This window comes from Nothobranchius furzeri, chromosome 2 (genome assembly GCF_043380555.1).
Source record: "Nothobranchius furzeri strain GRZ-AD chromosome 2, NfurGRZ-RIMD1, whole genome shotgun sequence".
Taxonomy (NCBI): Eukaryota; Metazoa; Chordata; class Actinopteri; order Cyprinodontiformes; family Nothobranchiidae; genus Nothobranchius; species Nothobranchius furzeri.
Window position 1 is genome coordinate 53066435 of NC_091742.1, and position 27959 is coordinate 53094393.

At 41.9% G+C, this 27959-nt stretch overlaps 2 protein-coding genes across 3 annotated transcripts; one reads left to right on the forward strand and one right to left on the reverse strand.

The window, feature by feature from the left end:
- Positions 1-508: 508 nt before the first annotated feature.
- trmt44 (tRNA methyltransferase 44 homolog) lies at positions 509-27852 on the reverse strand. Its single transcript, XM_054747799.2, has 11 exons — positions 27300-27852; positions 27120-27228; positions 20902-21121; positions 20758-20826; positions 20508-20615; positions 20347-20418; positions 19011-19117; positions 18606-18789; positions 17969-18266; positions 2820-2936; positions 509-865 (listed from the first exon to the last, which is right to left on the reverse strand). Exons 1-11 carry the CDS (start codon positions 27637-27639, stop codon positions 609-611), a joined length of 1881 nt encoding a protein of 626 aa, XP_054603774.2. The 5' UTR covers positions 27640-27852; the 3' UTR covers positions 509-608.
- Positions 11417-14764, forward strand: LOC139061522 (zinc finger MYM-type protein 1-like). 2 transcript variants are annotated; one of them, XM_070546451.1, is made up of 3 exons: positions 11417-11501; positions 11816-12127; positions 12394-14764. In XM_070546451.1, the coding sequence occupies exons 2-3, from the start codon at positions 11818-11820 to the stop codon at positions 14553-14555; spliced, it is 2472 nt and encodes an 823-aa protein (XP_070402552.1). In that variant the 5' UTR covers positions 11417-11501; positions 11816-11817; the 3' UTR covers positions 14556-14764. The 2 variants fall into 2 exon arrangements, with proteins under 2 accessions (XP_070402552.1, XP_070402550.1); XM_070546449.1 differs by having other exon boundaries at positions 11425-12127.
- Positions 27853-27959: the final 107 nt, after the last annotated feature.

The following is a 27959-nucleotide window of genomic DNA, read 5'->3' on the forward strand; positions in this document are numbered from 1 at the left end:
TAGTGTGTGACTGATAGTACTGTGAAGCACTTTAAAGTCCTCTGACTTAGATCAATGCTTTTTAAATGTACAACTTCATTGTTTAAATTGATGTGCGAGTCAAACAGGAAATACCCTCTTTTCCTAGCATAAATGCTGGGCTGATCAGCTGATCTAATTTTCCGTCACATAAATAAAATTGTGTAGTGTCCTTTGTCCCTGTCCCAGTGCGTACCCCTGGGGGGGGGGGTCTTACTGCCTTTGACATTTGAGCCGCTCAGCGACCGAGACGACCAACGGTGAGGGAGGACAGCATGTGGCTCACCCTTCAGCTCTCGCCAACAAATAATTCATAACGCTAACATTTACTTTGTTCAAACGTGGCCCGTTAACTGCCGCCCAGTGCCTGACCCCCACCACTGGTCTGAGGTGAATAACGCGTCTGAGCAGAGGCTTTTGACATTTTTGTGAAAAGTTAAAATCTACTCAGACTTTTTTTTTCAATAAACACAAACAGGAACTTCAGGAATCTCTGTAATCTTGTTTATAAACACAAATCTCAAATCAAAAAAAGACCCTCAGTCAAAACACACATTCGTTAAATTAAAAGCAATATTTAAAAAAAAAGTTTAAATTAAGTTTTCCAGTGAAACATCAAAAACAAAGTTCTTTATCTTCTTTAGAGGTCTGGTGGAGGGTCGGAGGTCATCTTGTCCATGGGCAAAGGCACAGTGTTGGACCAGCAGGGGGCAGCCCTGAGGGTGGTGGGTATCAAACCAGCAGAGGCGTGTTTTCAGAGCACCAGGGGCGATGGCTGTCCTCTGGGTTTCTGTCCTGGTGGACTTCCTGTCCCGCCAGTCTCTTATGTAGACTCTCCCTCCTTCCACTGGAGAAAAAAGACATTTCTTGATTTCTTAAGCCAAGCAGGAAAGCAGGAGTTATTTCAGACATCCTGGTCCCAGAAGTAAACAACCTGTCTGTTTTCTACAGACAATAATAGCTTAAAGTGGCAGAACCCTTCCGCTGAGTCATCACTAAGATCAGCCGCTATGTTATGAAATAGCTTTTATTTTATAAATGGAACATTTCATGAGAAATGACAGGAAATGAAGGAACAGTTCTTTAGTGCATGACATGACTACAAGCAGATGGCGGCTTTTACCACCTACCTGTATTTTATTTGGAAAACCAGAACATTACCGGGTTTTCAGACACTAAAACAGGATGTTTGGAGTTGATTTAGAACTATTTGTACTTCATTTTGAGGTGAAACGTTCTTTTGAAGTCAAAAATCTTTGAGAAGTTTTGAAGTGTTTAAAGAGGAGCAGTGTTTAGGAAAGGATTGATTAAAAATGATTCATTTAAGGGTTTTGCCACATGAGGAATGGAGAGAAAATACAACTTTTTATTAGCTTTTTTGTTTATTATTATTATTATTTTATAAATGTAGATCATTTATTCAGTTTTCATGGTAAAGCAGCATATTTCCTGCTGGATGTTTGAGGAACTAGACATTTTTGAAGTGTATTCGTGTAAATCTTATGTGAAAAAGTTTTTGCCCCATTCCTGATTTCTTCTGTTTATTTTTTCACCCAAGTTCACCCAACCAATCTACTGCTTTGTGGTTGAGAGAAGGCGTTCGACCGCGTCCCCTGGGGGTCCTGTGGGGGGTACTCTAGGAGTGTGGGGCAGAGCTTGGTCAGCATTGCCGGCAGTAAGTCAAGCTGGTTTTCGGTGAGAGTCACCTATTCTGTTCTTAACCTTTATGGACAGGATTTCTAGGCGCAGCCAAGGTGTGGAGGACATCCGCTTTGGTGGCCTGAGGATCAGGTCTCTGCTTTTTGCAGATGATGTGGTCATGTTGGCTTCGTCAGAACGTGATCTTCAGCTTTCGCTGGAGCGGTTCGCAGCCGAGTGAAGCAGCTGGGATGAGAATCAGCTCCTCTAAATCTGAGACCATGGTCTTGATTCGGAAAAGGGTAGAATACCTTCTCCGGGTCAGGGATGAGGTCCTGCCCCAAGTGGAGGAGTTTAAGTATCTCGGGGTCTTGTTCACGAGTGAGGGAAAACTGGAGCGTGAGATCGATAGGTGGATTGGTGCTGCATCTGCAGTTTTGCGGGCGTTGTACCGGTCTGTCGTGGTGAAGAGAGAGCTGAGTCAGAAGGTGAAGCTCTCGATTTACCGGTGGATCTACGTTCCTACCCTCACCTATGGTCATGAGCTTTGGGTAGTGACCGAAAGAACGAGATCGCGGATTCAACCGGCCGAAATGAGTTTTCTCCAAAGAGTGGCTGGACTCTCCCTTAGAGATAGGGTGAGAAGCTCGGTCATTCAGGAGGGGCTCGGAGTAGACCCGCTGCTCCTCCACATCGAGAGAAGCCAGTTGAGGTGGCTCGGGCATCTGGTCAGGACGCCTCCCTGGTGAGGTTTTCCAAGCACGTCAGACCGGGAGGAGGTCTAAAGGAAGAGCCAGGACACGCTGGAGGGATTATGTCTGCTGACTGGCCTAGTAATGTCTTCAACCGGGTTTTCCACGGGATGTGCGCACTATGTAATGTTATAGAACATGCATTATTCCTTCACACAAGACCAGGTTGCTTTAGATGGCTTTATTCACCTAAATATTAAAGGTTAAACTACAATTTGACAACTATGTTATTCAGGACTAAGTGTGAAACCGGAATGCCTGTAAAACCAGCTCAATGCAACTAAAAAAGAGAAAGTCCTTAAAAAGTTATGAAAAAGTGTAAATGTATATTCAGTGAAGGCACAGAGCATGTTACATTAATATCTAATAGTTTTTAACACCAGAAACGGAGTAACAATGTGTCCAAACTACCTCTAAAGACCTGGTGGTTGTTCTTGAGAAGTGTTTGAAGACCTCCACACTCCTTCTTCAGCAGCTGAAGGGTTTCCTGCTCCAATAACTCTGCTACTTCCCTCACAGAGAGGCTGCCTGTGGAGGATGGAAGATAAAGGTTAAAGGTCGGTCGATGCCATGTGTCAACTCATCTTTAGGGAATTGTTTCGGTCACTGTTCCAGACAAAGAGAGGAGCATCTGAGAGGGCCACGTCGATGTCGCCTGCCGCTCTGAGAGCTTCTGATGAAAATGCGCTCGGTGAGGAGCTGATCAATGCTACATACAGGCTGTTTTACACGGAGGGGAGGAAAATAACCCCATCAATGCCTGATTAGCAGAGCGGCCCTCACTTAGAGCTGCTCCAGAAAGCAACCAGCATGTGTCTTCCCACTGGGCCACAGATTTTAACAACTACAGAGAAAACAAGGATGGAGAGCGATGCTGCTAACTGAAAGGAGGTCGTATCTGACTTCAGCTTGACTTTTGGGCTGTGTATCTTAGAACTTTTATTTTGGAATTTGCCCTTTTCCCTGAGAGAAATCAATCCCGCCTGACCTTTTGGCTTACACAAATGAAATTTCTTCTCTTGTCTATTGGAGAGGGACACTTGACTCCATTCCTCCCTTTACTCTTCCGTTGTCTTGACATTTGGCCTTAATCTGCACAGAGATATCACCAAATCCCTGAAAACCTCAATTTCACAACAAATCAACAACTAGATCTTGAATATGAAGGATTCCGACTCCTGACACGCACTTCTCGAGCACCGGAAATCACCGTCATTAGAGCAGCATATTGTCCGCATCAAATTTAGCCCCTCAAGTCGCCGAGTTAATCACTGAAATATGCAACTCTCTCACACACTCACAGACACGAGCACGGCCAAACAGAGTGTGACACTAAGCAGACTCCGACACCAGGGAGCTCCAGCTCTAATTTAATATCAATACACCATTTAGAGCTGGCCTTTACCGCGTACGATGCTAATGGGGATTCATGGGAGAGGGACGGTATTGACGCAGCACTTTCTGCCCGGACCTAGACCAGGTTGCAGATGAATATTAATGGTTGGAGCTGACGTCTGGTTTGACTTGCTTAACGTTGAATGTCCCAGGAGGAAAATGTGGGCGTATTGTTTGACCCCTTTAACGTCTGCAACAAATGTATGGGTTTTTTGTTTTATTTATTAATTTAGAGCAAAGCAGGTGATGACATGTTGTATGGTAATATTATTATTAACTCATTCACTGCCATTGATGACTAAAGTTGTCATTTGCATTTTTTTACTGTTTGAGCATCGGAACGAGTCGCCGCGCTGAGAGAACAAACGTCTCAACCCTGAAGCCGATCTTCATCCGCATATGTCACAGATCACATGATCAGGAAGCAACACATCTATGTGTTTGGAGATCGCTTTGGGCCGTTCCTGTAAAAAAAGTGAGGCGCGAACCGGAAAAGCGTCTGCCGATCACAATTCGACAACGGATTATGAAAGAACGGATAACGCTCGAAACACGCGGCTTCTTCCTGATGTAAGAGGTGAGTCTCCTCTTTGTTTTGGTTGTTTTGGCATCGACATCATGCTAGCACACAACGTTCTGTGACTCTTAAAATAACAGTAAAAATGGTGAGAAACGCTGGCAGCGAAGGCCGTTAGTGATCAGGAAACGGCTGGCAGTGAAGGAGTTAATGGAAGAATAATGTAAGGTCAGTTTTTCTTAAAACCATCCCCATATGTTTTACATATTTTTTTTAGTACAGTTCAGTTTAGGAAGAATTGATCATTTGTCGTTGTCCCCGTGATGGACAGGAGACCCATCTAGGGCGTCCAACTTGTCCTGCCTGGTGATGGTTGGAGTTGGGCACCAGCTTCCATGACCTTTACAGGAAGGAGGTTACAGAAGATGAATGGAAGTAAGCTTGAGGTAGACAGACTTGCATGCTCAAAAAATGTAAACTTTTAGACGGAGTTGTCTTTTGATATGCCCAACGTGTGCTTGGGGTCGTTATTGTTGCTCCAGTCTGAGGTAGAGAGCACCACGGAGCAGGTTTTCATCCAGGATGTCTCTGAACATGGCTGCCCTCATCGGTCCTTCTATCCTCACTAGTTCCCCAGTTCCTGCTGCTGAAAAACATCCCCATAGCATGATGCTGTCACCACCATGCTTCACTTTAGGAATGGTATTGGGCTGTTGATGAGCGGTGACTGATTTCATCCAAACATGACTGATGGCATTCACACAAAAGGGTGCTAGCTTTGTCTCGTCAGACCAAACGACTGTGTTTCTTATGGTCTGAGGATCCTTCAGGTGCCTCTCGGCAAACTCCGTGTGGACTGCCATGTGTCTTTTGCAAAAGGAGTGGCTTCTATCTGGCCACTGCAGGCCTGATTGGTGGATTGCTGCAGACATGGTTGTCCTTCCAGAACAGTGGTTCTCAATTCCAGTCCTCAAGACACGCTGTCCTGCATGTTTTCCATGTCTGGCACCTTTTGAACCAAGAATTTGCCATTTGTGGAAGTAAAATAAAAATCTGAATTTTGCACAAATCATTTGGCAAATATGTTCAAGTGGAAATACGCAGATTTATTGCGATGGGGGTTAACCAAGCACGCAGGGTTCGAATAATGGCAGCGAGCCCGGCTCACCTGAAAGGTGATGAGCTCCACTATCCCTCAGCTTACACAACCGGGGGAGCCCAAATAATATACAGTTTCTATATAGATAACATTAATTATGGATTCTCAGTGTACCAGGGATTCCTCTGAACGGAGAGGACTCGGAGCGCTGATCGTTGATGGACTCCAGGCAGCCGCGACCTGCGCACAGCCCAGCACAGATCCGCTGTTTCATCTGATTCTCCCATTTTAATAAGTGACAACAGATCTCAGAAATAAGCACGAGTCTGAACCACAGATCAGCGGATCGAGAGGCAGAGAAAAAGGATAAATCTTGTTTTAATATAGTCGACAATAAAACACACCAACGCATCGTTTTACTTGCAGTCATTCGCTAGTTAAGTTTAACTCGTCTGAGCAAAAGAAAAACATGAAAAATGATTAAGTGAATCAGGAAAGCAGAAAGAACTTCTGTTTTTGCATTTTTCACTTTAGTTCAAACGGTTTAGAATTTTGTAATCTCATTTGGCTTTATTACAAGACATTATGTAAAATATCTTCAGCTTTAATAATTTAGAGACCTTTTCTGTTGGATTGTTAGAAAATACATAACAATTACTTGAAAGAATCTATACTTTTGAAATAAACTTTGAATGTGAAACATTCCTTAAAAAGGCACACCACCATCACCACCACCCGTCCCGGAGGGGTGTGACACCCACTTTCTCAGTTTCTGGCTAATACCCTGACATCAAGTGCTGCAGATGCCTGTTGATCACTCATTCATTATTAGTCAGGTGTGTGGCAGCAGGGAAACACTGGTAGCATGGAAAACACGCAGAGCATGTGGTTCTGAGGACCGGAATTGAGAAACACTTATGTTAAAAAAGAACCGTAACACAACTGGATGAAACACACCAATGAATGTACTGTAATGATTTAAGTTACATGGTATTTAATAAGCCATAAGGCGTAGGACACTGTTCTAGAAGGTTCTCCTCTCCAGATAGAGGAATGCTGGAGCTCTGACGGTGACCATTGGGCTCTTGGTTGAGGACCCAACAGACTAAGGGCCTTGCTCACTCTAAATAGCCGGCCAGCTCTAGGAGAACCCTAGTGATTCTGAACTTCTTCCACTTACAGGTGATGGAGGCTACAGCAGGCAAGGTGGGTTAAGTGTCTTGCCCAAGGACACGACGACTGCAACAGACTGAACAGGACTCAATCCAACGGGTGCTTAACTCCTCTGCTGCCATCGTTAGTTTGCTGGCTCTTTGGGCAGTAAAATCTGGACCCCATGTCCTCAGACACCAGCCTCATCCTTTGGAACCGTGCAGATGCTTCGGTGCTTCAGAACAAACCCACAATTGTAAAACAATTGATAAAATGCATTTTGATTTCATAAAATTGCTGCTTTGTTGATCCGCACCAAGCTAAAGTCTTTCTGATTGCAATCAGATATTTCAAGCAGAAGAGGAGGTTTGATTACTGCAACTGCGAAGAGTAAACGCCGAGCTTTCCTGTGAGCCAATCCGATCTCATTCCTCACGCTTACTCCATGGGTCAATCAGGTAGCTCTTGCTTTAAGAAAACCACGATGCTTCCAGAGGCTACGATTTAATCAATGGTTTGAGAACTCATCTGCATTTTTGATTTTTTTTTATACCGACTTGTAACATCTCAAAGATAACAGCTACTGTCACAAAAAGTAAGACCCGATGATGCGTCTGAGATTCAAATGAAGCCCTGGCTCAACTCTCACCATTAAAACTCTGGTGGTGGGAATGAGCTTTGTACTGGATCTCGCAGAAGTGGGTCGCAGAAGGTAAACTGCAAGTCCCGAGTTTGTTGGTAGGACACCTGAGGTTGGCAACTAAAAACTGGATAGTATGAAACTAAATAAAAGGGATGAAAATGTGTTTTACAGACAAGCTTCTGAAATAAAATGTTCCATGTGTACTTGATAGTAAAGTACCTCTGTTTTTTTAGTAACATAAGGATCTGTGGGTGAGGGCGGGTTTTTTTGGTCCCGACAAACACAAATAAGGTTATCCTCCACTCAGATTCTTGTCTCTCGCTGAAAATATGAAATAAAAATGCTCCCAACACTTTTTATTCAACAAACCACTATAAAAGCAAGCAGAGTTAGCATTTAGAGTACATTTTCCTATTTTTATTTAAGAACCGTTGGTCTAAACAGACTCTTAGTTTCGGTATAATAACGTAAACTAAACCACTTTCCTCTGAAACTTTCCAGAGCAGACGTTTAGAAGGAACAGCGTGTTCACTGCGCACCTTTCTTTTCCAACACCATTACATAACACTGTGAACCGGGTCGGCTGTATGCAGCACGCATGAATTAGTAATTCAGTTCAAAGTTACAGTAATCAGCTTCACACAGTAGCTGTGAGGTTTGGTGCTAGGATCACATGGTACGGGGCTCATTTAGGACCAAATACAGCTGCTGGTTTGGAAGTGTGTGTATGTGTGTGTTTTTATTAGTAAAAAAATACAAAAAATAAATTCATATTAAAAAGCAAAGAGCAGTTCGACCTGCTTGTAAAAATGCTAATAAGCTTCAAGAATGTTTAGGATCAGAGTCGTGAAGACCTTTCAACAGCTCTGAATACGTTCAATAAGTCTGAATTTACTCTCTTTTTTTAACTGGTGGAAACCCTCGATACAAACACACGCTCATGCATCATGCATTAATGCTGGTGCATTATTCATCCAGTCATTTCTACAGAGTCACAGCCTCCATTTAGTCCCCCTCGCTCTTATTCACTACCACGAATTTCAGCAACGACTGAGAATATTCTCTTTAAAGCATAACAGTCTCCATCTGGCCGTGTGTGTGTGTGTGTGTGTGTGTGTGTGTGTGTGTGTGTGTGTGTGTGTGTGTGTGTGTGTGTGTGTGTGTGTGTGTGTGTGTGTGTGTGTGTGTGTGTGTGTGTGTGTGTGTGTGTGTTGAAAAAGATGATGTGTGGGCGGTGTGATAGTGAAATTTTGCGTATGGTGCAGCAGAGGCGGAGGGTGAAATGTGGGGTTGGACGTGTCACGGTGACGGGGCTGAGGTGGGACCGGGGCATGATGGGAAAAGGCGATCGGACAACAGATGAGAGGTTAAACCACAAAAAATTATATATATATATATATATTTAAAAGGTAGTGAAAAACAGTAAATATTATTTAAATAAAAATGTGAAATGTGATTTAATTTCTATTTGTGGAGGTATGAAGTTACAAATACCAAACATGTGACCAAAATAGCAGCAAAAGTTAATTTCCAAGTATTTCCTGAAAAGAATGTCGGGAAAAACTATCAGCTAATACAAGATCAAATTGTAGTTGAAAATATTTGAAATTGACAAAGTTCTGCCCGTTTCTGTGGTAGCCTTGATTAGCTGTGGCAGCCTAGCCTAGAAATCTCAACGGACCGCAGCTGAAGCAAAATGATTTTACTCTGCATGCCAGTCTTGCCACTAAGGATGTAAGAAAATACATTTATGTCAACATATCATGTTTTTTCCTGCAATATTATATCGATATGAAAAAGCCGTGTATCAAATTTTTGGAAGAACTTACATGCAAACGTGTGTATTTTCTTTTCTTTTGGTGCAATTTAAATGCTGGTCGCTAGTTGGCAGCAGTGTACAATGGGTTTTGTTTCCACCACTGAAATCCATTATGGATCCGATACCTCGTGTTAAACATGTTACGCATCAGTTTGGACTGTTTATTGAATTTTCTTACAGTAAATTCTGTCTAAAAAAAAGGTAGTTAATATCGTCTGGCTGAATATATCGTGATATATTGTATCGTCTCCCCTGTATCGTGATCAGAGCCGGATTAAATAAATGGACTACACTAGGCAGGCTGCATTTTTAGCCCCCCCCCCCCCACCATCGATGTTATGTAATGAATTGAAATCTGAAACTTACAAAATTTACTTATAAAAGTTCATTCACATTTTACATAGCCTAGTTTTTGGTTACAAATTGGTTGTTTGTATACCAAAATAAGTCATGTGTTGTAGGCTGTTGCCTCTGCTGAATCAGAAATTCTGTCAATTTTCTGAGTGTGAACTTGTTTTGCCATTTGAACATTAATAACATTATTTGACAAATAATTAATAAAACCAGCAACACTTACCAAGGAAACCATTTAGCATTATCTACTCCGGGATAATCTTCAGCCTTCCAGCATCACATGGCCTCAATCACAGCAGAAACATGTCTAAAGAAATGTTCCTTGGTTGAGCTTCAGTCTATGTCTCCAGATTTCCTCTGTGATGCAGAAGAATATCCAATATTTTGAGAGGGATAGTTTAGTGCAAAGTACTCATCAGTTTGGTACCACTTTGCAGGATCAGATGGGTAGCTAGTTGTTAATACCCTGTCTGGGTCTAGAGGCTCCTATAAGACTATATTGGGCTCACTTCTGGCTGGCTGCTGTTCTTCCAGTTTGTCCTTCTGTGAAGGCGCTGATGTTGACGGCGTTGGCGCTACATCGTCTTCCGCCGCATCTTCCACTGCGTCTTCGGGTCGTGTCTCCTCCGGGTCTGACTTGGGCCCAGCCTCTGGCTCTGCTGACTCGAGCATGTTCACAGCTGTCGGACAGCTGCCCGAGCAGCCCGACAGAAACTTCTGTAAAGCCCACCCCCACCCCCCCGGCTGTCTCTTCTTTAGTTCCTCTTCATTTTTTTTTTTTTACGTTTTGCCACATCCGAAAGCATCGTGAAAGTTAGCCTACTCAAAAACACCTGCTAGCTTTGTTGTGTCCCGCTCTGACTCTGACCGCTTCTCTGACGTCCTTCATTGGGTGGCGCCTTAACCCTCTGGGGTCCAGGGTGTAATTTGCCGTGAGTTTCCCTTTGTATTTCCAAAATAAAAACCATAATCACTGCCTTATGTGGTATCAATCTTTTCAGCACAACCTGGACTTTATGAATCTATACTTATTTTTTATATTTGGACATAAAGGGGTTGCATATTAGACCTTAAATCACTCAAAAACATAAAATCTGAATAGGAAAAAAGTTGTTTATTTTACTGTGAAACCAACAAACATTTATGACGAATGTTTTTTATCATTTAGACTGGTAATCTAGACTGTACATTTATAAAAAATATGACTAAATATAGCAAATAACTAATTTAAAAAAATTATTAGCTCTCTGGGATCCAGAGTGTAAATCACCATTTTTGACTCATTTTGGTTTTTCTTTTGTATTTTCTAATAAAAACAATAAATATTGCCTTATGGGGTATCATTAATTTCAGGACAACCTGGACTATCTGAATTTATACTTATTTTATTAATTTGGCAATAATATACATGGATTTTGGAGAGAGAAGAGTGGCTCCGTCTCACGCCAAGATCTGACAGCTGCGCGGCGCCGCCCACTCCTCTTGTTGGATCTCCGAGGAGCTGGATCTCTTCCTTCATCCTCTACCTCATCATGACCCAACTCTTCTATGAGGAAGGATGGATCTGCCACATCATCATCAACATCCTCGCCGTTTGCCTCAGACTCCGGCTGTGAGTCTCCGTCCACTTCCTCTGCTTCCAGTTCAAAAAACAGCCGTACTATCTGAACTGCCTGGTGGACATTTATCCTTCTCATCATCCTTTATATAAGCCTAGTAAAAGCCTACTAAACTGCAGCGACAATATATCTGTCCGGATCGCTTCAAAATACAAAGTTTACCGTCAGGGGCGGATCTACAAGGGTGGCATAGGGTGGCAGTTGCCACCCTAAAAGAAAGCCTTGCTACCCCTGCTGCCACCCCAGCTGGCAACTGTAAATTCAATAAATAGTTGTGGCATTACAAACGTTAATGTTACATGTCCAAAAACATTGAACACAGCACAAAGTCGCCCATGCAATGGATTAAAATGCAGCAAAAGTCACAGGTCCGATTACATTGAACGCAGCACACTCACTGACCATTGGCGCTCGAGTTCTGAACAGCAGCAGGCAGCCGCGGGAAGCGAGAGGAGAGGAGATCGGGCCGACGCAGACGAGAAGGCAACCAAGGAGGTAAGAACTACATAACTACGCTATTTGACTTGGTGATAATAGCTGCTGTTGATTTTAAGACGATAAAATGCCAAAGCGCATTGTGTGTAGGTTAGTGACGCCAGGCGTACACGGTGCAGTGTGCCAACATGGCGCTCAAGCTTTGATTTGCTAGAAAGTTGTACAGTTTGAAATGGAGCTGAATGCTACGAGTGAAAAAGTCGCACAGTGTACGCCTGGCTTAAGCCAGATTCTTAGGCCTGTATATGGCAGAAAAGCAGATACCAATTAAATATTTGTCCAGAAAACATTGTAAATGACTTTCAATCTTTCAGAAATGAAGAGGAAAGGTAGTATCTCTAGCTTTTTCTCACCAAAGAGTAAGGTGAGACAAACAGAGACTAACCAGCTCTGTTGTGGAGGAGATGAGCTGGAAAGAGAGAGAGAAGAGCAACACAAATGTGACAAAGAGCAAGATCAGGGACAGGAGGAAATGATAGAAGGGCACAGCGGTGCAGTGATGGAGAAGGGAGAGGATCACCACCAGGATGAGGAGGGAGAAAGACGAGACGGTATGCAGGGCTCAGATAGTGGAAACACAGAGTCTGAAACATCACCAAACATCTCCAGTCGAGCTGGTCCACACGGTATGGATATATCACTGCATACAACATCTGAATCAAAATATTAAAGACAAAATAAATATTTTTCTAGGCAGTACATTTAAACTTATTTGCTTAGGGCACTTAAGATAAATGTTTTTATTCATCCTTATTGTGTTTGCTTTCTATGAAAAACATTTGTGTGTAAAAGGAAAAGAAAGTTACCCGAAAACATATATTTTATGCTGTGCTTGTTAACTCAGTCTGATTAATCTCGTAAAAACAATTTCTTTTCACCTCTTCTCTTTCAGACATATCCAAGTCCTGGTGTGAGGGACCGGCACAACCAAAGCTCCAGAGTTTTCCTAAGACATTTCAAGGAGGAGCCAGGAGAAGCTTTCACAGTGACTGGTACAAATCCCATCCATGGCTGGAGTACTCACAGTTGAACAATTCAGCATACTGTTTTGCCTGTAGGCATTTTTCCCTCCCTGATGCTCCAAGGACTGTTTTCACCTCCCTTGAGGGTTATCAAAATTGGAAAAAGGCAAAAATGAAAGACAGCGGTTTCTGTTCTCATGCAAGATCAGAAAGCCATGTAAATGCAATGTTTGCATGGACAGAGAACAAAAAAACTATGGACAAAAATGCTTCATTATTTGCAATAATGGATGAGGAAAATAAGAAACAGTTGACTGAAAATCAGTATTACATTAAAACACTGGCTGAGATCCTTGTTCTAACTGCAACAGAAAATGTAGCCCAGCGGAGTCACAGGGAGACTTCAGATTCTGAGAAAAAAGGGATTTTTCTATCTATGTTAGATCTGCTAAGTAACCATAATCCTGTCATTAAAAAAAGACTTGAACAACAAGCGAAAAATGCTAAGTACACTAGTAAAACAATCCAAAATGAAATACTTGAATGCCTAGCTGGAATGGTTAAAAAGGAAATCATTCAAGAGGTTAAAAAGAGCAAGCAGTTTTCAGTGATTGTGGATGAAACTAGAGATGTTCAAAAAAAAGAACAAATTTCTTTTGTTCTGAGATACTATTACAGTGGTGTGGTTCATGAGAGTTTTCTTGAGTTTGAAGTGGCAGAACAGATGGATGCTGCTGCCTTAAGTGACAAGATCATAAACTTTCTTGAGAAGCATGGCCTAGAGTACAAGGACAACCTCGTAGGTCAAGGCTATGATGGTGCAGCAGTTATGCGTGGGGCACATGCAGGTGTCCAAGCTAAAATAAAAGAAGTGGCTAAACATGCCTTTTATGTTCACTGCAGCGCACATTGCTTAAACTTGGTCATTGTAGATGCTGTAAAAAGTGTGGCAGATGCAGGAAACTTCTTCTCCTTGTTGGAACGAATGTACACATTCATATCTGGCTCTTATGTACATAACAGATGGCTGGAAGTGCAGCGGGAGATGTTTGATGGTGCACCACGAGAGCTTCAACAGCTAAGTGATACACGCTGGGCTTGTAGGCACATAGCATGTCGCAATGTTATGGACAGGTTGCCTGCAATTGTACAGGTGCTTGAAGAGATTGCATCTGAGAAACATCCACAAAGAGCTGTTGAAGCAAGAGGGATATTGGCTCAGATTGATCTAAATTTTGCCGGATGTCTTGTTCTCTTTCGAAAGGTTCTCAGTGACTCCAAATATTTATCAGACCTGCTCCAGTCTAAAACGGTGGATTATTCCAAGGTTGTTGAGCTTGTTGAATCACTAAAAGAGACACTGATCCAGTACCGTAGTCATGACTCTTTTGAGGAAATGTGGAGTGAAACACTTGAGTTATGCACACGAAGCAACATTGAGACAACTCAGCACAAACCAAAGAGGCCAAGAGTCACATCAAAGGTGCTTCAGGGCAGTGTCGTTGCCTCCACCTTAGGACAGCATGAAGTTCCAGATAACAAACACACTTTTTGCGTCTCTGTGTACTATCCAGTTCTGGATAACATGATTGGAGAAATAGGAAGAAGATTTTCTAACACAAACTGTAACATAATGCAAGGTGTGCAGTCACTAAATCCATCAAGTCAGACATTTTTGAGAGAGGAGACTGTTCTTTTGTTGGCTGAAGCTTATGATTCCAACACTGAGGATCTCAAACATGAGTTACATCAGATAAGAAGGGTGTTGCTGAGAAAAAAAGGGCAAAAAGAGAGTCCTACCACTCTGATGGAGATGACTCAGTTTTTAGACCCATATCAGGATGTTTTTCATGAATTGTACAGGTTGTGTAAAATAGCTGTTGTTTTACCAGTAAGCAGTGCATCCTGTGAACGAAGTTTTTCAACTCTCAGGCTCATAAAGACCTATTTGCGGTCTGCTATGACAGAGAAAAGACTATCAAGCTTGGCTGTACTCAGCATTGAATCTAAACGGGCAAAATCTTTGGATCTTGATGAGTTTGTAAAGTGTTTTGCTGAGCAACATGGAAACCGCCGCATTCAGCTGTTGTAGGAAGGACATAATTTTATAATATGTTTTATTTTTGTGATGGGCCTTTAAGCTTATTAAATGAGCACCCAAAACAAATGAATATGTAAATTCTGGGAAAAGATAAAAGAAAACATGTTTCTGAGTGAACAATAAAATCAAAGTACAATATCCCGTTGCAGTGAAATATTTCTTTACACACAGTGCAATTAGATTTACCTTGGTTCAGCTCACACACACACACACACACACACACACATATATATATATATATATATATACATATATATATATATATATATATATATATATATATATATATATATATATATATATATATATATATACATATATAATCTCTGTGTGGGTATGTATTGCCACCCCAGAAAAATGTTTGCCCCTCTTCTGCCACCCCATAAATAATTTTCTAGATCCGCCCCTGTTTACCGTCAATATCTGTCTAATTGTTTGTTGTTACTCCGGTCGCGCCACTCCTTTCCCCGCGAAGCGGCTCCTTTTGCGCACATCTCTTTACTCGTGCAGCCTTCCTTTCTCTCTCTCAGCTACATAATGATGCTTTTTATCAACTGAATATGTGAGACGTCCACCAACAGCAAAAGGATCTCGTGTTTTTGTGGGTTTTTAATGTTCACAAGCACATTCCCGCTCACGGATTACTAAACTGCTGTTTTGACAAGTTATCAGATTGTCTAAAAATAGGTCATTTTTTAGTTTAGTATAACTCCGCTTTTACGTTGCCTATTAACAAAATTTAAAAACTGGGGTGTAGTTTATAATCTCCTTTTTAAAGCTGAATTGAAACCGAAACCCAGGGAGGCGGAGTCTTGCTGCTACAGCGTCCCAAATCAGACCTGTTCAAAAGACGCGTATACTTGTCCGTGGACCCCAGAGGTTTAATGTGACGTAGCCAATGAAACGGTCTATAGTTATGATAAACATTGTCACTATTTTTAGTTAATTGATAAATTATTGAAACAAATTGTAGATAGTCCTAGCTACAAATTCTATCATAGGACATTTGTACATTTAATTTTTAATTTATTTATTTATAATTTTGTTCCTCTGTCTGGGCCCCATCCAGCCAATCAGGCCCTAGGCACGTGCCTACTTTGCCTTTGCGTTAATCCGGCTCTGATCGTGATACGTATCTTATCGTCAGAATTCCACCAATACACACCCCCTACTAGCCACGCTCCAGAGAAGTGTCTGCCGCCCTGACCAGTAAGCTAATCACAGCTCTCTTCTCGGTTTGGTGGGCGGCATGATGCGGGAGCACAAAAACCAAAATGGTGACAGCTCGTTTCAAACAGCTTTGGCATCAACTTTGGACTATTTTAGGTTTTTCTTTGACTCAAGAGCAGATAGAGGTACTCAAGTCCTTTTATTTAGGATGTATCGGAGTCTTCTTCAACAGAGTATGGTGGCCTGCCCCGTTGACTAACATCTGTATGGGTAAGTAGGTCATGTTGTCCAATGCCCAATAGCATGCAGAGACAGTCTGAAAGACAACCGTAGAGTCAGCCCCATGCCTGAGGGGTCGTGTCCAGACCGTATATAAGATGGCTTGCTCTGACTTTTACTTGCACCAGAAAATTGGCTCGTGAACGGAATTGGCCCTTCTTCAGCGCAATCGAGTTAACCAGTCACCCGTGAATCTGAAAACCTAAAGAATTGGGTTGTTTCCAGTCGGAACACATCGTTTCAAAGCAGCAATATAAAAAATCTGACATTGGCCATTTCTCAGTACGAGCACTTGTCTACTTGTGTACACACGTCCTTGTGAAAGGTCATCAACGATGCCCCAAGTACTGTTCCAATCCTAAGTACACATCATTGCAAGTTCACTCAAAGTTCCCTGATGGGTTCTTGCTCCGCCCACTGTATCAAGGACGCATCCTTCTGCAGACTCGGCATAGCAAACTATCCCACATTGCATCGCATCACAAACCGTTATACTCCCAACATCAAAGAAAGCTTATGACTGCAGTGTTTTATATCAGAAATACAAATAAAGAAATATGAAGTTGTCTGTTACTGTAAATTATTTTGTGTAGCCTGCAAATGTTGCCATGCGTGTTTGAGTTTTACTCTACGCGACCCCTCAAAGTTCTAATTGGCTAACCCACTATCAAAATAAAAGCGGTGCATCTCTGTTCTGATGAAAAATAAACTTTTTTATTCATTTAACAGCAGGAAATGCTGGTAATTTATCGGTTTTGAGCAAAAGTGGACCAAATATTAGCCCAATAATACATTTTCACTGTTATTTTGTTATTTAAGGAACAAACTAGACTTTTATTTTTATTTCGGGTCATTTGTTTAACCACAACAAATAGCATCATTGCCATGATGCTTCTGATCCAAACTCGTCCTCGTCCTCCCCATTCACATAGAATGGACTTTCTGGTATCCTTGCCGAGAACATGCTTGTCAAGTACACAAGGACGTACTATTCAATTCAATTCAATTCAAGTTTATTTATAAAGCGCCAAATCACGACAAGAGTCATCTCAAGGCACTTCACATAATAAACATTCCAATTCAGGTCAGTTCATTAAGCCAATCAGAAATAATGTTTCCTATATAAGGAACCCAGCAAACTGCATCAAGTCACTGACTAGTGTCAGTGACTTGATGCAATCCTCATACTAAGCAAGCATAAAGTGACAGTGGAGAGGAAAACTCCCTTTCAACAGGAAGAAACCTCCAGAGAATCCTGGCTCAGTATAAGCAGCCATCCTCCATGACTCACTGGGGATCGAGAAGACAGAGCAGACACACACACACACACACACACACACACACACACACACACACACACACACACACACACACACACACACACACACACACACACACAAACACACACACACACACACACACACACACACACACACACACACACACACACACACACACACACACCAAGCATCGACAAACGGCAATTGTTTCCAGTTGAGTGGCTCAGCTTACGCTAAAAAATAACAGATCTTTATGATGGAAGTTTTGTATTGTAGAACCCTTATTTTGAAGTTATCTAAGAATAGTGAAATTGTATTGTGTTAGCTGTAGTTGAAGAAGAAGACGATCTTTTATATAGCGCCTCTCAAGATAAAAAAATCATGAGGCGCTTCATAAAAACAAAAATTTAAGCATAAAAAGATTTTTAAAATGATTAAAAATATGTTTAAAAGGAGAAAAGTACAAAAAAGTAAATGACAGGAGAGAGAAAATGAATAGGAAAGAGGAAAATCAATGGATCCCGGGAAAGGCGGAATAAGAACAGAATAAGGAGAGGATTCCAGGTAAACTGGAATCAGCAGGTATGGGTTCAGGTGAATTTAAATCTGTCCATTGGTTAATGAGATACCTTTCAAAAAGAAAAACAACCAATAGTAGCAGTTGTTGCCGTTTACCTCCTTTGTTCCAGTCGCTGCAGGACGCTCCGCCGCTCATTCCCAGGAGGACATCAGCAACCTGCAGGACAACTCTGTCCACAAAGTCCCGTGGGAGAGCGGCGCAGTTTCTCACAGTTTCGACCCTCTCTCTAGGCTGGAAGCCAGCTCCCCACGCACTCCCAGCAGGTTTGACCTCCGACCTTTGGACTGAGACCACGGGGGAGTTCTGGCGGCTCTGGATGTAATGAGCTCTTTGCTGCTCGTACTCGGCCTCGTCGGACGGCTCGTAGCTCCTCGACTTTCCCACCAGACACACCTGTGGGAATGTCGACGCACACTGAATACCAACTTCCACAAAGTCAAGGAACACTTGGTCTCTGCATGAAAAGTGTTGCAGGCTTCACAGCGAACTGGTCCGAAAACTGGTATAGCACAAATAAAATAGGAGCAAAATCGGTAAATCAGCAGATGAACTAGTCACCCTCCTTCCTTCGGGCATCAGATTGAGCACCTTTTCACTAGCCTGACTTACACCGTTTGTTCTCGCATGTCTAACGTGAGTCAAATGACCACAAATCAGTCTAAATGTGGGTTTGTCTCCGTGTATCGTGTGATTGTCCTGTTGAGACTAACTGGCTGTGTTTAGTTCACCTACACGTTTGGTGGAGGGGATTCTCAGGCAGTCCTCCTCTGTGTTGAAGCCACAGATGCGGCTGATCTCTGCGATGAAGTCGATGTATTCTTTATACTGAGACTTCTGACTCTGGCGCCTCTGGTATTTCCCATAGAAGTCAAAGAAACAGCAGGGGAGGACAAAGTAGCGGCAGGACGGAGAGGACCTGAAAGCAGGAGGAAATAAGAGTTTGATGGAGTAAACAACAAGCTGCGTGTCAGTCAGATGTAGGGTTCTCAGTGTGAGGCTCAACATCGCCACCATGTGGCCACTATATTAACGTAAACACACACACACACACACACACCGGTTATGTAATTAGAAAAACGGAGAGATCAGCTGGTGCTGGAGCTGCCGGGTGTGATTGGGTATTTCGCAGAGACTCGCCTGGCTGCTATAACGGGGATCCACGGCGTGAGCTCATCCGAGTGGTTCCCAATCAGCCAGTCTGTAGCCGGGAACAAGAAGCTCCCGCTGGGAGTAATTGCCTTTTCCTAAAATAGCAAAAGAGGCAAAAGGCTCAAAAGCTTATCAGAGCAGAGGGGGAGAAGATGCAATTTGGTTTGATTTAACTCAGAAAACTTAGTGGAAACTGTCTAGAAGGAGACCCTTTAACAACCTCCTCAACCCTGTAATTCACCCTAGATGAGACTCGTCTGGGATCTGTCGTTTTTGCTCGTTGTTTTTATAAATGGTTTTATTTCAAGTGGAGGGACGATATAAAAGAAAAACATCAAAATGACAAATTTGTCCAAAAAGTAATCAGATTACAAAAACTTTTTATTTTTTTGTTTTAATGAACAATTAATACTAAAAAATCTACATCTAATAGTTGATTAACATCTCTAAATAAAACATATCTGCCCATTTCTAAGAGCTCTCCTCAGAAACCTGCTGGAGTAAATCAGTCACATACTCTGCCCCCTGGTGGCGGATCAAAGTACTGCAAATGTTATATGTCACTGTTTTTATTTATTACAGGAAAGTGACCAAATATTTGCCAATTAACTGATTGGTTTCATGAACATATTGAGTTCTGTGCCTATGAATTAAGAAACATCTGGTAACGCTTCCTTTTACAGTCGCCTAATTACTAGTACTTACATGTTAATTACATAGTAAGTTAAAGTGTACTATTGTTTCTGAGTTCTTAAACAGTTATTACCATGTAACTCAGGTTCAATTCTAGTATTTATTTTATTAACCGTTCCCAGTAAATACTGCATTACACAGCAATTACACCTCATTACGATTATACACGTTAATTACACAATAATACACTTTAACTTGCTGTGTAATTACCATGTAAGTACTTAGTAATTAGGAGACTGTAAAAGGAAGCGTTACCAAATATCTTTATAAATTTTTGCTTTAATAAATGATCATCAACTAATTATGTTTTTATATAAAGAAACATTTTATTTCATACCTACTAAATTAATAGAAAATTTAAATCAACTGAATAGAAAAAGATTTTGATATTGGAAAGCCACCTAAATATCATAGAAAGACTGTTTTTTTATCTTATGAAAACATAAAGAAAACTTGATCTTTACATTCAAAAAGGGAAACTTTCATTTCTACACAGTGAAAATACGCAACAGAAACTCTCAGTAAGGAGTCGAGGCCGAGAGATGGAGAGATACTCGTGTTTTAGGTCAAAATAAACCCAAATGTAAATCGTTTAACACGGCTAAAGCCTCACCTCTCTCAGCAGACTCACCTCTAACACGGTCTGAGGGCCGTACATGTCCCAGATCCTCCTCCTCCGAACATCGAGACCCCTACCGGGATGCTGCAGCACAAGGTCACATCAGAGCGTTAAATCCTAGTTAAGTGTTACAGGTTTATGGATTTAGGAGAAGCACGCCCTCCCAAACTTACCCCTTCGTTTGTCAGTATGTGAACCAGGAGGCCATTTCCACAGCCGAGATCCACGAAGGACTGCGGGAGGGTCAGATTTTTTTCTGCTCTCTCCTCAGCCCACAGGACCTGCAGCCATAGAGAGACGTCACCCTATTGGATGCTCCTGACACCCTGTCACCTGATGCTAACGCGGATCCACAGAGAGCTTTTTACCCGACATAAACGTCAGTGACTTTTGTATTTTACAAAAAAAAAAAACTAAACCCACCAGGAGGTATGTAGCGATGGCAACGTCCTCATACACAAATTTCTCAGGATCCGTGACCTCAGGCCAAACCTAAAAATCACAAACGCGACAACACGTCACACCAGGAAGTGGATGAGACCACCCTGGAGCTTCTGCTCTCCTCACCTTGACCATGGCCTTGTACTTCTCCTTCAGCTGCTGGTACAGGAGGCTGTACTTCTCCACCGGCAGCAGAGACAGCGTACTCCTGAACTCACTGGTCCTGCACTCGGCGGCCCAGTGCACCAGCTTAGGCAGCAGATCCGAGGACAGCCAGGACAGCCTGGGGTAGGCCACACCATCAGAAAACCAGGAGTCTGACGTCAACACGTGGAGCTGTAAAGTCCTGCAGAACACCCAGAATGTAACGTTCTTTTACAACGATAACTCTTGTACATACAAAGAATTCTGTTTCTTCTGCTTATTTTGTTGCTCGCAGTTCAAGACTTGTTTACTTTTGAATATATTAGTAAGCATTTATGTTTCCTTCTTGTTATTTTTGCTGTCAGAGAGAGAGAGACAAAAATATTTGGTTTGCATGGTGAATTTAATGAAGAATCCATATTTTCTCTCAGATGGCGCCACCCAGAGGCGGAAACATGTATTGAACCTTTAAAGAGCAAGTCACCCCCCAAATCAACTTTTTTTTGCTGATAAACTAAATAAACGAGTGTCTAATTATGCTGCAGACACGTGTCGTCAATAATTTGGCACTTCAGTGCATCTTAGCTAAAATTCAAATATTCTGCCTAAAACTGTCAGTGTTGCGCCGTCGTCAGGGAAAAATTCTGCACTGTATCTGAATTTAAATCTGCCACCGCTATTGGCTAAGAGGTATGCTATGATGTTAGCTGGTACATTATGATGTCACAATGCCATTGTGAGCCTGTGTGTGTGTGTGTGTGTGTGTGTGTGTGTGTGTGTGTGTGTGTGCGTGTGTGTGCGTGTGTGTGTGTGTGTGTGTGTGTTTGTTTGTTTGTTTGTTTGTTTGTTTGTTTGTTTGTTTGTTTGTTTGTTTGTTAGCGGCTCCACCCTGTCGGTCTGCCAGGCAACAGCATTTGTTGCATTTTTCAAACATGAAGTGGGAGTGGAGTTAGTAAATTGTCTCCCCTATTGCAGCTGGAAGCAACGTCTGTCATTCATGAATGCACAGCGCTAGGCGGGCAACAGCTTCATGGAGATGGACACTTCACACATTAGATGTAGCAAAGTTTTATATTTACGTTTTAGTCACATTGGTCGGGTAATTAAAACTTCCACGATTCTTGAACAGCTCAGAAACTCAGCTCAGTCGAGGTGCTTCCGCGAACATTTTACAAGCTGATAAATCTCAAGTACGTGACTGGCGTGGTCGAAACACACATCATTACTTTTATTTGAATTGAAGTATAAAATGTGTGTGATCCAGGGTCTAAGGCAAAGCGGATTAGAAAACAGCTCTTTTAGCCTCGATGACTTGCACTCATTTTTTCATTCTTCCGGGGACCGATGAGCTGACCAGCAAGGGAGGAGGCAATATAACAGTACAGGGTAAGACTAGGGATGGGTACCTTTGACATTTGAATCGATCCGGTACTAATTCCCGGTACCTACGAATCGATACCGGTACTTAACGGTACCAATTTTAGATACTTTTGAGTGTTTAATATTTTAATTCTCTTTTATAATTAAATATATTTTTTTCTCAATATATAACCATATTTGATAAATATCACGATAAATAACATACAACTGTTTGTATTTTAACACCGTCCTTGTAGTTTTATAAGCTGATAATTAAACTGAAGCAAACATCTTTACTGTGAACTAAATTTACTGTGTATCTTCATTCCTTTTGCCGTCTTTTCTCATTTGATTTTTCCTACTGGGAAGTTAGAATTTCCGAGGAGAAAGCGAACGCACCATTAACTGATAACAATGGTAGCCAAGGAAGCTAACATACCAAGCTAACGTTATCTTAAACAGTTTATTTAGCTGCTGGAGCAGATTAAAACGATGATGCCTCACGCTTAGATCGTTGTCACTGGTTTCATCTTCACCCGTCACATTTAGTAAAGTGAAGCCAAACTTTAGAGCGCGTTCATGTTCTTCTAGTCGGAAATTCGGAGTTCCGAGGAGAAAGCGAACGCACCATTAGCGAAACGGAAGCTAATATATGAAGCTAACAATATCTTAAACATTTTATCAGAGGTGGAAAGAGTACTAAAATGTTGTACTTAAGTACAAGTATGATTACTTTCATGAAATTTTACTCAATTACAAGTAAAATTACCTGCCTCAAAATGTACTCAAGTAAAAGTAAAAAGTAGCTTATTTCAAATGTAGTCAGAGTAAAAGTTACTTAGTTACTTTTTTGACTGTGCAAGGACGGGCTCTTCTGAATAGTTAAAAAAAAAGACAATGGGGTATAAATGTCAAAGTGGCTGTTTTTTTTAATTAAATGAACAAATATGCATATTGAAGTACAAAGGCAGTTACACTGCAAACTAGTAACATAAATTAGGTTATAGTTACAAGCCCATGACTTTTCCCTGAATCCTTATTTAAAGCAGCTGATTTTTAAAGTTAACAGAGTTCATCTTTGGTAGTGGGTTCACTCACTCATTTAAAGATATCGGCCAGAGGCAAAATTTGTTTGAACAGCATGTGTAAATGTGAATTACAACCTCAGATGATAAAGGTTTTTGGATTTTGACGGCTGGAATTGTAAGAAAATCTGATGTTTGTGACTGGCGCAGGAAAAACAGAAACTAACTTCCAGTCTAAGCCCTGGGCAGCTGGTGACGTTTCACATGGAGCTCTGCTGAAACAGCTGTAGTAAACAACGCCTGGCTCCGCTGTTTCTGCGTTAGCGTTATAGCAGAGAACAATGTGTCATCAATCAGATGTAGCTTCTGAAGCCTCTACTAGTCCATCAGATTTGTTTTTTCTCTGGGATACGGCGACGAGAATGGATGTTAGATTACTGGAGAAGTTCAACCGAACTGCGACCCCGCCAGCTGGATATCACTACCAGAGGTGCAGACATGTTTTAGACCATTTGACTCAGAAGACCTGCGACCTGATTTGGACATAGAGGAGGATTCTGTTCATCTTCAGAACCAAAATCGGTACAGTTTGTTTACTTTTCTTAAATATTTCATTTCTGTGCTCCACTGGGAGCTCTAAGCTGACAAGTTTTCAGCTGGTCTTAGCTCCATCATGTGTCCCAATATAGTTCAGTAATCTACAGTTTTACTGCTGTGTGTATTTATTGATATAACTCTAGAAAATATTTAACCAACAATTTACCAGAATAAATCTTCCTGATGCTGGAGTAACTCCGTAGCTCAACTCGTTGTTTGCACTAATCCAGGATGTCATGGAGGTTCTAATGTGGAAATATAGAGATCATCTTCTAGATTATATCTGTGTGTGTGTGTGTGTGTGTGTGTGTGTGTGTGTGTGTGTGTGTGTGTGTGTGTGTGTGTGTGTGTGTGTGTGTGTGTGTGTGTGTGTGTGTGTGTGTGTGTGTGAGTGCGTGCGTGCGTGCGTGCGTGCGTGCGTGTGTGTCGTAGCTTTCCCAAAGGACTTGTTCTTTCCTTACCGGAGTGAACACGGTTAGTTTTGCTGCAGTCATGCTAACGGGACTCGTCTGGAGTCCAGAAGTAGCGGTGCGGTTCTAGATGGATTTATAGATGTAGGTTATTGTTTTAGATCAGACCTGTTATTTAAAAATGCGTGTAGGACACAGACACACGGCTCAGACCTTTCGCTGCGGCTGTAAACGCAATTTTACGTAATAATTAGGAGCATGAAAGTAAACAAATAACAGTGATTCACAATATTAGCATCAGCAGCTAGCTTGTTTTACGTGCTGGAGTGACGTATGCGAAACACAGTTCTACACTGTCTGGAGGAGAGGATTTGGATTTTCTGTAATGATTTATGACTAAAGTCCTTAATAAAATAAAAAACTGGACCCAGTACATGTTTATATAGATAATAAAGTGTAGTTATTTTGCATTTATACAATTTTAATGCCGAGACTTCACCACTGAAACCAGCTTGTTCATCCCAATCCTCCTAAATAATCCTCCAATCATCCAACTGGAATCCTTAAGGGTCCCGTAATGTACATTTTGTCAGAACAGGCCTTGGGAGCCCAGGTGTTACTAGAACTAACGGTGTCTCCTCACCAGCGTGAGCCTCCAAACTGTGAAGGTTGGTCTCCAAACATGAACTTCAAATTCATGCATTTATCTCCTCTTGTAACACTTTAACATGTTTTAAAAGGCTTGTATCGTGATATGTTACACCTCTCAGACCAAAGATAGGTCCAATATAAGATAAAACATTATCATAAACACTGCAGAGACATCATTGTTTATTAAATACAAGTTATTTTCCTGAGCCATTACTTCAGCCAAGATAGGATGCATGGATTTGATGAAACCATGCTGTCTTATGCAGTCCCACACACACACACACACGCACGTACGCACGCACGCACACACACACGCGCGCACACACACACACACACACACACACACACACACACACACACACTAGCAGCATGTTAGAATCATGTGAATGACTATTTTAACTACACTGAACTGCTTTAGTAATACTTTAATCTCTTATTCTGGAGTAAAATAAAGAAACAAGCTAAATCATCACATATCTGTGGCATCAAGGAGCATCTTCCGAGTTCAAACACAGGGATGGAGCACAATGTTTACACCTGAACAGTATCAGGATTAACTCACAGAGGCCTGCAGGTCTTCTGTTTTATGAGCAGAGCGCTGATAATCCACTTGTTAGGAGCGCTAAACGTAATTTTGCCGCTTCCGTGCGCGGTAAGGAAACACATTTCAAACACGGAACCGAGTCTGGTTGCCGAACCGAGCAGAATTCTGATGACGTCACACCGGTGCGCGAAGGTGCGGGTTCCAACCCACAGGAGAGGAGGGAGAGAGGAGGTAAACAGCGAGTGGATCACAGGGACTGAACTGATGCTTTTGAGCAAGACTGCGGTAAAAACGGCTGTTTGTCCTCATCAAAAAGCATGTAGCTACCCCCCCCCCCCCCCCCCCCCCCCCGTTTAGACGACGTGGTGCTCATGCAGGTGTCTCTTCCTGTTCCGACGCTGCTACACGTAATATTTTTAATTTATTAAGCCTTCAATTTATTTTTACTCAGTAACGGATATGATTTAAAATGTAGCGAATTACAATTCTTTTTTAAAAACTTACTCAAGTAAAAGTAAAAGTACAGATTTTAAAAACAACTTAAAAAGTATAAATTTACAAAAAAGCTACTCAATTACAGTAACGTGAGTAAATGTAATTCGTTACTTTCCACCTCTGCATTTTATTTACCTACCGGAGCAGATTAAGATGAGGATGTCTCACTTAAGATCATTGTCGCTGGTTTCATCATCACCCAGTTACCCATCACATTTAGTGAAGTGGACCCAAGCTTTAGCGTGTGTTCTTTCTACCATGCTGCTCTGTTTACAACTGGCTCGCAGTGAGCGATGACATAACGCTCTTGCGCATGCGCAGCTGTCTTGGCAAGTTCTCGTTATCAAGGACGGGTACCGAAAAGAGGCACCGTTTGAAATGACGTGAATCGGTGCTCGGTCGGTACTATGGAATTCGGTCGGTACCTTAAAAAGTACCGAATTCGGTACCCATCCCTAGGTAAGACTGTCACTTTTACGGATTTATAAAAAGCATAATTCACTGAATGGAAGAAAGCTTCGGTGTGCTGTCCGATCACCATGCATTGGCAGATTGGCGTACGCGTATTACAGCGTGTCATACATTGTTTTAAGCTGTATGACACTTTGATGGACCAGTTTATCTGTCAGACCATCAAACACTTTGCTTCATCAACCATATGACACCCTGAATGTCAATTTTCTTTATAATTTAAGCTTAATTATCTCCAAGTTTGATCAGAATTACAAGGTGGCAAAATAAAAATATGTGGTACACAATCATCAGTTCATTGTTGTGGACGATAAAACATTATGAACACAACTGACAAAAGTTTTCCTTGTACTTTACTGTCTGAATGCTGAACTGACGGCTCCTCGGAATGCAGCAGCAGTTTAGATGAATGTGCATAAATGTGTATGGTGCTCTGTCAGAACATCTGGTTTCTGTTTTTGTTAACTATTAGTTGTCACCATGGTGACACTGACATGGTGAGCCACAGGCAACAGCTTTAACATTTTTTGGCTGATCTTGTTTATTTCTGCAATTCTGGTGCAATTTAAACACGTAAAACTCACCAAATTTCTTAGGAATTATTCTATCATTTTTACTTTTTGCCGAGATTTAAGATTTCAGACTCACCACTCCTCGCTGCAGAGCCTCAGCTGATAAATGTTGCCTCTCCTTAAGGACACTTTCCCTCCTGCAGCCTCCTCGAATGGTAGAAAAGTCACCTGCTGTCTGTCAAAGTCTGCAGAATATTTATAAAAGTTGGCATCACTAGTAGACCCAATTAACCCAGACTGCAGTTCAGGTGTTTACCTTTCAGTATGACCTCTTTATGCGAGGTTGAGCCGTAACAGCTGACTTTGGGAATGAACGTTCTGCTGGTGAAAGACCAGGGTTTGTCCTGATGGTGTGCTGCTGACGCACCACTGCTGCTGCAGAGGAACAACATCACATCTTTAAAGAGTTCTTCATCATCGTCCAGCAGGAAACGCAGGTCTTCTCCGTCCGCTTGTCTGCCCTCCGTCTCTTTAACGCCACAGAGACGCTTGTTCACAACATGAGGCTTTTTAACCCACACGTCCACCGCCGACCAGAACCCATCAGGGAGGGTCCCGCATCCCTCTGGAAACTTCATGTCGAATAGTTTAGGCATATTGAAGCCGGAAGTAGATGTGAACGGCACTTAGTTGTTGAAGGCTTTCATTGCTATACCGGAAGTAAATGTTGTAAAAACATTACTGTAAAAACAACAAAAGTGTCAAATGCTTTATACTAATCGGGACTGGACATTGCTGCTCGTGTCAAAAGAAGCTAAAAATGTCGCAGCTTTCTGACGTTTCACTGAAGTCCAACATTCTCAAGAAATGACCAGCAGAGGGTGCTGTTTCTTTGAGGAAAGAGTAAAATGGCTTCACTTTTACGTAGAAGAATTTTTGTTTATGTTCAAAGTGTCACCTTTTTCTGTTGAATTCT